Source organism: Lithobates pipiens, unplaced genomic scaffold, assembly GCF_037356315.1.
Source record: "Lithobates pipiens isolate NorthernLeopardFrog02 unplaced genomic scaffold, aLitPip1_a1.2 Scaffold_18, whole genome shotgun sequence".
Classification (NCBI taxonomy): domain Eukaryota; kingdom Metazoa; phylum Chordata; class Amphibia; order Anura; family Ranidae; genus Lithobates; species Lithobates pipiens.
In genome coordinates, this window is record NW_027507758.1 from 323,291,947 (window position 1) to 323,304,889 (window position 12,943).

Consider the following 12,943-nt stretch of genomic DNA (forward strand, 5'->3'; position numbering starts at 1 on the left):
ATGCAACCTGCATAGATTTTGAATTTTTAAGTACTTTTGATACCAAATGTACTCATCAGAATGTTCGTATAAATGTTTGTTTTGAAATCAACTTGATAAAAATGTGTTCTTTAGCAAGAAATGTGCATTCCACATTAACCACTTAAGGACCGAGCCTCTTTTTTTGAGATTTGTTGTTTACAAGTTAAAAAAACAGTTTCTTTTGCTAGAAAATGACTTGGAACCCCCAAACATGATCCTTTTTTTTTTTTTTTTTTTTTTTTTTCCTAAAAGAGAATAAAATGGCGTTCATTGCAATACTTTGTCACACTGTATTTCTGCAGCGGTCTTACAAGCGCACTTTTTTTTGGGGGGGGGAACACATTTTTTAATTAAAAAAAAAAAAAACCCATAAATTATCCCAATATAAATGTATTTATTTTATTTATATTGTGAAAGATGTTACGCTGAGTAATTGATGCCAACATTTCACGCTTCAAAATTGCGCCCACTTGTGGAATGGTGAGAAACTTTACCCTTAATCTCCATAGGTGACGTTTAAAAAATTCTACAGGTTGCACGTTTTGCTTTAGAGGAAGTCTAGGGCTAGAATTATTGCTCTCGCTCTGCCTATGGTGACGATGCCTCACGTGTGGTTTGAACAGTTTTCATATTCAGGCGCTACTCGCATTTGCATTCGCTTCTGCATGTGAGCTCGACGGGATGGGGTGCATTTAAAAAATAAAAATTGTCACTTTTATTCCTATTACAAGGAATGTAAACATCCCTTGTAATAGAAAAAAAAAAGCATGACAGGACCTCTTAAATATTAGGTTTCTGGGGTCGACCTCAGATCTCATATTTACAATAAAAGGCAATAAAAAATAATTGTCATTTAAAAATAATAAGCCCTTTAAAAGCTGTGGGCAGAAGTGACGTTTTGAAAGGGCGGAAACGACATCAATGGTAGAGAGACCAGTGGGGGCCATCTTCCCCTCGCTTGTCTCCATACCCAGCAAGGGAGAAGATCCGATCGCCTCCTCTGCGACAGAGGGTGAATCCGCTGCAGAGCCCACTATTATCGGAAAGCGGAATGCCATAACGATATTCCTCCTTCAATGTTAGGACGTATATCTGCAGTGGTCCGTAAGTGGTTAATTAAGTTGCCATAATTGGTGCTGTAAATTGCATCCAGAATTGTTCCTGTTCCTCCTTGCTGGAAGCTGCCATTTTGCTGAATCAGAGCTTCTAAACAACCATAAATCTAGTCTGTCAGCAGATCGTCCTCTACAGGGTGAGACCATGTATTACTGGGTTTTGAACAGTATAGACACAAATTTTTTTTTTTTTTTTATGGTTTAATACATAGCTGTACTTGCAAAAGGGGCCAACCTCAACAGATCTAGCGGGCCTTCATTTTCTGACTAAAGCTTTACTTTAAGGTTTATGCCTTAATAGGAATTTTCCTTTCCCTGTTAAGGCTTCATTCCATACAGTACCATATGACACTGCAGGGCTGTGAATCCCCACAGGCTCATTGTCTATTGGGACACAGCAGTTGCACACGATGTCCCAATATGACAGCCATGTCGGTGAAGGTACTTGTGTGTCGTCAAACACGCACTGTCTGCATTTGGGGACTTGCACAAACACGGATGTCCTAGTGGGGCATGGTGTCTGTGGGATTGCCTGCATGGAACGCGTGTTCATCCCTGTGCTGGTAAACACTGTTCTGCATGGGTGCACGGTATTGTACATCTTTTGTGAATGAGTCCTTAACAGGGAAAGGAGGATGCCTAGGGCATAATCCTCCAAGTACAATTATATGCAAAACTTCTATTTAGATGGAGCAAGGGAGGCTTGTAACCCCTGTGTGATATACAGTATTTCACAAAAGTTAATACACCCCTCACATTTTTGTAAATCTTGTATCTTTTCATGTGACAAACACTGAGGAAATGGCACTTTACATTGTAGCAAAGTAGTGAGTGTACAGCTTGTATAACAGTATAAATTTGCTGTCCCCTCAAAATGACACGGCCATTCATTTCGAAACCGCTGAAAAGATATAAGAAAGCATTTACAAAAACGTGAGGGGTGTGTTTGGAGAGAGAGAGAGAGAGAGAGAGAGTTCGCATTGTCCCGCCAGCTGGGTCTAATTGTGGAGATTTGCCTTGACTTCCTGTCCCATAGCTAAACAGGAAGTGAGGAGGTACTGCAGTTTGCTCACATAATTTGTATTAACATCTTTGCCATTTTGAAGCTTCCCTCCAACCACTTTACACACAAAGCTGTGTGCGTGATGTTATAAGCCTAGGTTTTTTTCCAGACAAACGGGTCCTGAAGCTCCGTATAGCACAAAAGCATTCAGCAGAGCCAATTGAAATTTAGAGACACTTTTGGTACCAGCGCCTGGCCTTATGGACAATTGGGTTACGGCGTCAATAACTGGTCGTTGAGGTCCACGCCTCCCATATTATAGTTTTATCCGTGGACACAGGGGTTTCTCCACAACGCCAGTCGCCGTAGGAATTTGGACTGTCGTATCTGCGTGAAGCGAGGACAGAATGAAAACCTTCTGTGAATCCCTCCACTTCACTGCTAACAAATTATTACACTTCAAGCTGAATCTCTTCCCCCATCTAAGTCTGGATTCTACAAGCTGTTGGGGGAAGCCCCAGTGATTAGATCGCCTGGTGCCACATGCACCAATTCCATAATCAAAAAGGTGACTAAAAAGTGGCACATATAGTAATTGTCCACATACATGTGGTACCCCTTTCCGAATAAGGGTGACACCAATTCCCACACAATCTTACCAGTGCTTCCTATGTAGTCAGGGCAGTTCTCCGGCTCTATGTGACAATCTTTTCTCTCGTAAACCATAAAAATGTATGTATAGCCTGTTGCCCTGTCACAGAGCTTATACATCTTGACCCCAACACTGGCACGCTTGCTGGGAAGATGCTGTTTGATAGACAAGTGGACAGAAAACTTAATCGGGACTCATCAATGCAGACAACTTGATCCGGAGTAAACAAGGCTGCAAAGTGTTGGTTTATGAGGGGCCGAATTTTGTAGAACCAATCAATTCCAGCACCACTCCGAGGACGACAGAGTTCATTGTCGCTGAAGTGCAAGAACCGCAAGATCTGCTTGTATTGTGCCTTGGTCATGGCGGCAGAGAACACTGGCATATGGTGAATTGGGTCAGTGGACCAATATGACCACAACTCACTCCTTTTTAGTTATGCCCATGAGGAGGGAAAGGCCCAGGAAGGTCTTAAATTCGGAAACCATAATTGGTTTCCAATCTCTGGTAAGGGTCAGCTGGGGATTAGCGGCGATGAATTGACCAGCATACAAATTGCTTTGGTCCACAATAGATCTATAGTTCTCTTCGGTGAAAAACTCTGAATAACAATCAAGTGACGTAAAATCAACTGTTTCCACCTGAATTCCGGGTTGGCCAGTGAATGGGGGAAGTACGGATGCTGCGGTTGTTGGGGTGCTCCCAATTAGAATAATAAAAAAAAAAAATCTGAATACTGCACTGGGTGACACAGTGAATGGGTGGTGATCAGGGGGAGGCAAGTGTACCTACGTGGACTGGTGTCAGTGTAATGTTGGTGCACTTACTATTAGATGTCTACTCTGTCTGGAACGAAAAGACACGAGAGATGACATGACTTCCCCTGTCGGTGTTTACACATACAGACAGGGGAAGGCTCTAATTGGCCAGGACCAATCACCAGGTCCAGGCCATATACCATTGCCATGGGCCTGGAGATTGATCTGTTCTGGATCGAATCAGATCATTACAGGGGGCATGCGGGCCCCCAGCCCCCCCGATGACCTGGGAGAGGGGGTGTGCATGCCCCCCGTAATGATCTGATCCAGGCCAATGGTATATGCCCTGGACCTGCTGATCGGTCCTGGGGGGGGGGGGGGGGGGGCGGGGGAATCTGACTGGCTATAACCACCATCACTTACTCTATGAAATTAAAAAAAAATTACATTTGAGAGGAACTTTTGGGCAGAAAAAATGCTTGATGCTCATAAATGCTGTGTTTAGGAGTTTTCTGCATTTTCAAGTGTATGCAAAGTGAAAAAAGAGCAGAGGGAAATGTTTTTGAAAAAAAAAGTTATATAAGCAAATGCCCACAAACGTTCAAACTCCTGTGCAATACTAGCCCCTGAGCATTTTTTTTATGCAGCTTTTTCTGCCATAGTTTCTGGAATTTTTATTTTTTCGGATGCCTAGTGCTCATGGGCCTGTGTGGGGATTTCATTTTGAATGTCACCGCAGTGCAGCCTTTGTCAACCTTTTCAACACACAGGAACCCTTGAAATAGTTCTTTGGTCTCAGGGAACCACTGCTAAAAATTATAAATCTACAACTTATGATACATTAGTGTGATGGTCAGTGGGAAGAATGGTCCTTACATTTGTGGTCATTGGGAAGAACTACCTCCTTACAGGTAGCTAAAAAGATCACTGGTGTCAGTGGGAACTTATCTGAGGCAGAAATTGCTCAATGCTGAAGGAACCCCTAGCAACCTCTAAAGGAACCCTAGGGCTCCATGGCACCCTGGTTGAGAATCACTGCCCCAGTGCATTGCTGACAGACTTGTTGCAGTGCGCTGCCAAAATGAATGTCAGTTGGCAAGGTCAATTTTGATAGCAGTGCATTGCACCAGTGCACATAACATGCATTGTGCTAAAGTGTGTTTGTGTTACCATCATACTATAGTGTGAATGGGTCCCAACTGCGCTGTAGCTTTTAACTTGTTGGCAGTTGTAATTTCCTTTTGTGTAACAATGTCAGAATAGTTGCAAATGCATGCAACGAGTCAGAAAACGTTTTGTTTTAGTGCCAGTTGCGATTGTCCTCCTTTTTTAAAAAAAAAAAAAAAAAAAAGTGTTTTCTTATTTTTTATTTTATTGATTTCAGTAAATTAAGTTCAAACTTTCAATATCAAAATGTCTTGTAGGCACATCCACATCATCGTCACAGTTGCGTAAAGAACAGCCTTTGTTTACTCTAAGACAAGTTGGAATGATATGTGAACGTCTTCTGAAAGAAAGGGAAGATAAAGTTCGTGAAGAATATGAAGAAATATTGACCACAAAACTGGCAGGTATGTTATTTTCTGTAGGGTTTTAGTCACTTTGCTTGTGAAAGATCTGCTTACGTCAATGTTATCATTGTTTAAAATTCTAGTTTTTACCGTAAAGTTTGTAGTTATGAACATTTTGGGGGCTTTTTTTTCCCCCCCCCCTTCAGTTTCTGCCATAAAACCTATCCCAAAAAAATCGAATGTCTTTATAAATTTTGGGCAAAATGTGTTTACATTATTTTTGATAAAAAAAAAATCAGTGTATATTGATTGGTTCTCTCTCTCTCTCTCTCTCTCTCTCTCTCTCTCTCTCTCTCTCTCTCTCTCTCTCTCTCTCTCTCTCTCTCTCTCTCTCTCTCCCTCTCTCTCCCTCTCCCTCTCCCTCTCCCTCTCCCTCTCCCTCTCCCTCTCCCTCTCCCTCTCCCTCTCCCTCCCTCTCCCCCTCTCCTCTCCCCCTCTCCCTCTCCCCCTCTCCCTCTCCCCCTCTCCCTCTCCCCCTCTCCCCTCTCCCTCTCCCTCTCCCTCTCCCTCTCCCTCTCCTCCTCCCCCCCCCCCCCCCCCCCTCCATGTTTTGCTGAGGGTGTGGTTTTTGTTTTTTCTGGAAAATGCTGTTTTTTTTTTTTTTTTTGTATACATTCATGTGACTAGAAGACACTGGGAGTTTTATAAAGGCACAAATTATATGCATGTGAAAGGGTGCACAGAAAGTAAAATACTTTGCAGCAGTATTGTGCAGGTGAAATGCACATTTTTTTTTTTTTTTTTTTTTTTTTTAAACATCATGGGACACAGTCATTCTAATATTCATTACCTGTTGGGTTATACTTCATCTCCAGGTGAATGGACACTGCTAGACCAAGGGTCTTTTCACAGGAAGTGAAGGTGGATGGCACAGTTTGTTTGAGCTCCGGGTCTCTAGTCCCACAAACGGTTCTTAAATCAAGGGATTGACCGATCAGATCCATTTGATGCAGGCATTATATATTTGGATAATTGGTTACCTGAGCCTCGCAAAGAATATATAAGTTCATAAAAAAAATGGGAGCATGTCCGCCTTGGATGCAGCAACCTCTTCCTTAAACAAGAACTTAACTTGTCAGGTAGATAACGCACATGGCTTGAAAGATCCTGTTGACAAGAAATTGGAGTCATTAAAGGCTTCCTTTTTTTTTCTTTGGCCAGTTCAGCTATTCAGCCAGCTGTTGCAGCAATTGGTATCGGCCAGTTCGTAAAGGATCAGGTCAAATGGCCTTTTGTAGCTTATGAACTGGTCGGCCGAGCTTCCTAGTGAAAAGTTATTGGCTGGTTTCCCTTTTCGCGGGGAACGTTTATTGGTGTTAGTTTGGACCAATATATCCAAAAGATTTCCGGAGGGAAGAGTTCTCTACTTCCTGTGAAGCAAGCACCAGGTGTCACTCGTTTAAAACTTCAGGGACTGCTTCCTCAAATGTCTCAGCCGCCAACAGAGCCCTAGGGCCCAGGGGCAATCTGCAAGGCCAGGGCCAGAAAAAGCCTTGGGTCTGAAATTCTTTTAAACGCTGTACTAAGCCCTCCTTTTGAGGAGATGCTCCCACTCTATCAGGAGTGAAGGCTGCTGCACTTTGCAAACATTTGGAGAACAATTCAGGATGAGTGGGTCACCTCAATTATATCCTGCAGTTACAAGCTGGAGTTGGGGGTTCCCCCTCAGGTTTTTAAGATCTAGCATTCCCTTGGATCCTCCAAAAGGAGACTTTTATTGCTTCAGGCACTACATAATTTAGTGCATCAAGCAGTGATTGTACAGGTTCCTGTATATGAAGGAGCGAACCTTTTTTACGGTTTAAAAACCAAATGGGGTCACAGGGCCCAGCTTTGGACCTAAGATCCCTGATCCAGTATCTACTAATCCAGTCCTTTCAGATGGAGTCTGTCCGCCTCGGTCCAGATGAATTACTTTTTAGCCTCTATCGATATAAATATATTTACGTGTACCGTATTTGTTGGCGTATAACATGCACCCCAAGTTTAGGAGGGAATTTTAATGGAAAAAAAAAACTTGCATTTAAATGCCCATCAATGTAGCCTTATCTGTGTCCATCTGCAGCCTTGTGCAGCATTGCCCAGCCGCTGATTTAAAATTGGTGCTGATCTCTGCTGACTGAGCGGAGATGAGCGAGCACTGCCACATGCAGAAAGCCAAGTTTACTCGGCTAGACTTGGCTCCTCACGCAGTCCCGCCCATCTCCGCTGACTGTGAGCGGAGATTAGTGAGCGCCGCCGACATACAGAAAGCAGAGTGTGCTCGGCTCTGCTCAGTCAGTAGCGGGACTGAGAGGAGCAGAGTCTAGCCGAATGCACTCGGCTTTCTGTATGTCGGCTGCGCTCGCTCATCTCCACTCAGTCAGTGGAGATCGGCATATAACACGCACCCGTGATTCCCCCCCCCCCCCCTGATTTTAAGGGGGGAAAAAAAGTGCGTGTTATATCCATCTGGTAAGCAGCAAATCTCAACGTATGTTGGTGGTGGACTGAACACGATTTTTCTCAGTTTGGATTCCATGAACATTATGTTTTATTTTTAGAGGTTTTCTTATTTACAGCCTCACGTCAATTATTTTTTTGGTGTTCTACACACGCATTTATTGTTTATACACTGGGTGTTGATGCTTTATATATTTCTTGCATTTATAAGTTATGTATTTTTATCATATGTAGTGAATCACAGTAGTGAGACTTTGGATTTGGAACATTAACACATATGTGCCCTGCATCACGTATACATATATATAGGGTTGTTGTACCCTGTACAGTGTATATCTTAATATTACTGCACAAGTAGTTGGTTACATTTGTCTCTGTTTAAGCGCGGCTTATGATTTTTCGTGTTATACGGTACCTATCGTTCAGCCTCATCAGAGGTTCCTGCAATTTGCAGTAGAGGAACATAATTTTCAGTTTGTGGCTCTACCCTTCGGGCTTGCTACAGCTCTCCAGGTGTTCACAAAGCTCTTGGCACCAGTACTGGGTCTTTTAAAGGGCCCATAGGGATCCAGGTGCTTGGGTATCTGGACGACCTCCTGCTCAGAGATCACTCATTACAGGTTCTAGAACAGAGCACAATACAGTGCGGTATTTGAAAAGCTTAGGCTGGATCATAAATGCCAAAAAGTCAGCCTTGAAACCAGCTCAAGGTCTAAAGTATTTAGGTCTGATCCTAGATATGGTCCAAGCAACAGTATTGCCAACTGCAAGGATCTGTGCCCTGAAGAATCGGGGGCACCAGACAACCCTCCATTTGGCTCTGTATGCGTCTTCTAGGGAGGATTGTATCCTCTTTCGAGGCAGTGCTCTATGGCCAGTTCCATTCCTGGCCTCTACAACAGGACATCTTGTTTGCTTGGAACAGGAGAGGAAAAGCCCTGGATTATTCAATGCTCTTATCTCCTTGGGCACGCTTAAGCCTAAACTGGTGGTTCCTGGATCAGAACCTGTGAAAGGGAAGACCCTTCCGGTAACTTGGAGAGTACTGACTACAGATGCCAGTCTCTCAGGCTGAGCAGTGACCCTTTAGAGGGGCTCACAGCTCAAGGGAAATGGTCAAGGATAGAACAGATCCTGCCCAAAAACCACGCCCTGGAATTGCGGGCAGTACGACTGGCCCTAAGGTCATGGATGATGGAGCCTCAGGACTGCCCTATCGGGGTTTAGTCTGACAATGCCACTGCGGTGGCCTATATAAACCACCAAGGCTCTGAAGAAAGTGAACCACATGCTTGCCTGGGCAGAGGGACATGTGCCAATCATATTGGCAGTCCATATCCCGGAAGTAGAGAACTGGAAGGCACATTCTCAGTCGCCAGCAAATCTGCCCAGGGGAATAATCCCTACACCCAGGGGTGTGCCAGGAAATTTGCCAACGTTGGGGATGGCCAGAGATCGACCTACTGGCATCCAGGTTCAACAACAAGCTACAGAAGTTTGTCCTGAACAAGAGATCCTCTTGCAGTCAGAGCAGATGCTATGGTAGTTCCATGGAGCCAGTACTCCCTGGTTTATGCTTTCCCTCTGATCCCTCTCCTTCCACATTTGTTGCGCAGAATTCGGAGAGGGAGTTCCAGTCATTCTGGTAGCACCAGCCTGGCCCAGAAGGCCCTGGTTCCTGGAGATTGTGAGACTGACAGTAGATGGGACATGGACCCTTCCTCTTCACCCCGATTCACTGTCTCCAGGTCCTATATTCCACCCCAATTTACAGTTTCTAAATTTGCCAGCATGGCTAATGAAACCAGGGTGTTAAACTGTGGCATCTCGGGACCAGTGGTGTCTACCCTAGCGAATGCTAGAAAAGCTGTTACTAGGGAGATCTGTCATTTTCCTTTCTTTTCCCCCCTCTCAGCCATTGTTCGAAGGAAGGGAGACAACGGCACTCCTTGGACGTTGTCCGGACAGTTGAGTTTATTTGTCTAGATCTGCAGAGATCTGAGGATCAGACTCAATTTGAAGGACCCAAGAAAGGGCAGGCAAGCTTCCATTGCCGTTAGTTGGTCAATCAGGCCTACGGTCTGAAATGTAAAGCTCCTCCCTTGAGTATGAGGGCTCATTCTACCAGGGGTTTAGGTACCCCTGGGCTTTTTGCCATCAGGTATCTGTTCCTCATATTTGTAAGGCTGCTACCTGGTCTTCAGTGCATACGTTCACAAAATTTGATCAAGTGGATGTTCGAGCAGCCAAGGATTTGGCTTTTGGTCCGTGTACCACGTGCTTTGTGTATACGTTTTGATGGCTATTGTTTGGCAGAGTGCCTCCTTCCCTCAAGGCTATTGTAGAGGTGGACCGATATGGGTTTTTCTCTGGCCGATGCCGATATTTAGAAATCATGGCAGCCGATATATGATGCCGATTTTTTTTTTTTTTTTTTTTTTTTTTTTGGGCCGATATGTTAGGTCGATTTTATTTTTATTTATTTTTAATCCCCCCTTGATCTAACACACCTTTCCCACTGGGGCGTTTTTAAAGCGGAGGTCCACCCTAAAATGGACCTCCGCTCATCGGAATCCCCCCCCCCCCCCCCCCCCCCTCCGGCGCCACAATCGGCACCTTTCAGGGGGGAGCAGTTACCTGGATAATCCAGGTAACTGCACCCACTTCCGGGCTAGCTCTCTGCGGAAAGGGGCGTACGTTACGCCCCTTTCCGCAAGCGCCCGCCCCCTTCAGCAAGTGCCCCGCTGCCTGCTGGGAAACACACAGCTCCCAGAGGCAGCGGGGACCGTCCGGATTGCGCCGCGCGGCTCGCGCATGCGCAGTAGGGAACCGGGAAATGAAGCCGAAAGGCTCCATTTCCTGATTCCCATACCCAAGATGGCGGCGGCAGGACCCGCCAGACGAGCGAGCGATCGGCTTCGGGTGCCGACATCGCGGGCGCGCTGGACAGGTAAGTGTCACTATTTAAAAGTCAGCAGCTGCAGTATTTGTAGCTGCTGGCTTTTAAAAAAAAAAAAAAAAACGCGGAGTCCCGGTGGACTCCCGCTTTAAGGCGCTTTTGGGCTAAAAATAGCGCCTGCAAAATGGCTCCCCTGCAGTCTGTGAAAGACAGAGTGCTTTCACACTGAGGCGATGCGCTGGCAGGATCTTAAAAAAAAGTCCTGCAAGCAGCACGTTTGGAGTGGTGTACACCGCTCCTCCACCACTCCTGCCCATTGATATGAATGGGCACCACTGCTGAAGCGCATGCAATGCGATTTGGCAGCGGTGCTTCATGGGCGCATTTAACCTCTTCCTTGGCCGCTAGCTGGGTTATATGTGCCCCACTAGCAGCCAAATAGCACCGCTAAAATGATGGTAAAGAGCCGCTAAAACTTGCGTTTTACCATCAATGCCTGCGCGCTCCAGTGTGAAAGCAGTCTTCATAAGTGATACAGAAAATTTCTTACATTTATTAAACAAAACAAACCTCCAATCAGTTTACTTGTATGTATGATTTAGATAAAAAAAAAAAAAAAAAAAAAACTATATATTAAATAAAAACGGGTAGTCAAAACTTTTGGACAAAAAAAAAAAAAATGGGCTAACTACTGTTTTTATTTTATTTTTTAAATGGTATATTTTTTTCCCAAAAAATGCATTTGAAAGACCTCTGTGCAAATGCCGTGTGACATAAAAAAACGCTATTTTATTCCCTAGGATCTCTGCTAAAAAAAAATATATCATTTTTGGGGGGGTCTAAGTGATTTTTCTGGCAGAAAATACAGGATTTTTTCTTGTAAGCAACAAGTGTCAGAAAAGATTTAGGCCTCTTTCACACCGACGTCCCGTTCAGGCCCGCCTGTCAGTTTTTCAGGCGGACCTGAACGGGTGCTCCATAGAGCTCTATGCAGCGTCGGATGTCAGCGGTGACATGTCCGCTGACATCCGACCCGCTCCGATCCGAAAAAGTGTAACGGAGGAAAATATTTTTCCATCCGTCTGTGGATCGGATCGGATGACGACGGGCACTGCGGTCCGTCGTCATCCGATCTCCCATAGGGGAGAGCGGCACTGTGACAGGTCCGTCCCTGCGCAGGGTGCAGAGACGGAGCTGTCATCTCCCTGCTCAGCGGGGATCGGCGGAGTGATCCCCGCTGAGCAAACGGATATCCACGGGGCGGATCAGAACTGATCCGCCCCGTGTGAAAGGACCCTTAGTCTTTAAATGGTTAAACTGAGAACGTCTACACACTGAGATGACTTCATTCATTCAAGTGTAAACATTGTATCATTTTGTTCTTTTCTTGGCAGCCTGCCCAGAGAGGAGGAAAGACGTTTCTATGACGACTCAGTCAACTTGCACTGACTTCTATTACAGAAGTCATTTCAAATTCCCATGGCTTTTTATCAGCACAATCGGCCGATGCCGATTATTTAAAAAACTGCAAATATCGGCCGATATATCGGTCGACCTCTATGCTATTGCTCTAGAAAGTCCCAGTGGGTAATGAATATTAGCCTGTGTCCCATGATGTACTCCAATAAAAGTATTTTACAGGTAAGTATGATGGCGGGGGGGAATTTTCAACATATTTTTTTTTTTTTAACTTGCCTTCTTGCTGTAGCTCATATAACATAACATGTCCATTTTGCTTTGCCTCTTTTGAAATGCACATCAAATTGTATCTTAGTGGCAAATTAATTTATTTTTTTTTTCTTTAAAGAGCAATATGATGCTTTTGTGAAGTTCACTCATGATCAGATTATGCGACGATATGGAGAACAGCCTGCTAGCTGTAAGTATATTTTCTTGACTTTTTTGCTCTGTTCATACTGCCAACTCATAAATACATTGTAATTCTGCATCAGTCTTCATGCCTTGTTTTAGAATGTTATGCTATAGTAATACAGCTGTAATTCAGAATTGCTGTGTGAAGTAAACTGGCCTGCTTTCCATAGATGGCTTCACATTCTTAAAGACATTATCCAGCATTTTTTTTGCTCTTTTTTGCACACAATGCCAGGCTTGTGTCCCTTCCTATAGTTGCTCTCCAGGCTGTGAATGTTCATCCAGCATACTCATTTTTTTGTAACCAACTTCAGCTCCTCCAGAATTGTAACATGTATGGTTAGTGTTTTATTATCAAATTATTTATACCTGGAAATCCCAGATATGCTAGCTACATGAGTCACAAGTCTGTTTAGTCTAGGGCCTCGTTCACACAGATGAAGTGTACACCCATGGAAGGGCTATGTTTAACCACTTGCCGACCAGCCGCCATCATTATGAGGCAGGTCGGTATGAGCCGTTGTAGCTATGTCAGCTCCTTTAAGCAGGATAGCAGGTGTGTGCCCATGGCCCCTGCACTTGGGGTGGGGGGCTACTGATGCTCATGACC

The 12,943-nt window shown here is 44.6% G+C and overlaps 1 protein-coding gene across 1 annotated transcript in view; it reads left to right on the plus strand.

Annotated features, from left to right (window-relative positions):
• AKIRIN2 (akirin 2) overlaps positions 1-12,943 on the plus strand; it is a 38,620-nt gene that overhangs the window by 23,540 nt on the left and 2,137 nt on the right. The window contains exons 3-4 of the mRNA XM_077487271.1: positions 4,974-5,120; positions 12,269-12,340. Of these exons, the coding sequence (XP_077343397.1) occupies positions 4,974-5,120; positions 12,269-12,340 (219 nt within the window). The remainder of the gene's footprint in view (positions 1-4,973; positions 5,121-12,268; positions 12,341-12,943) is intronic.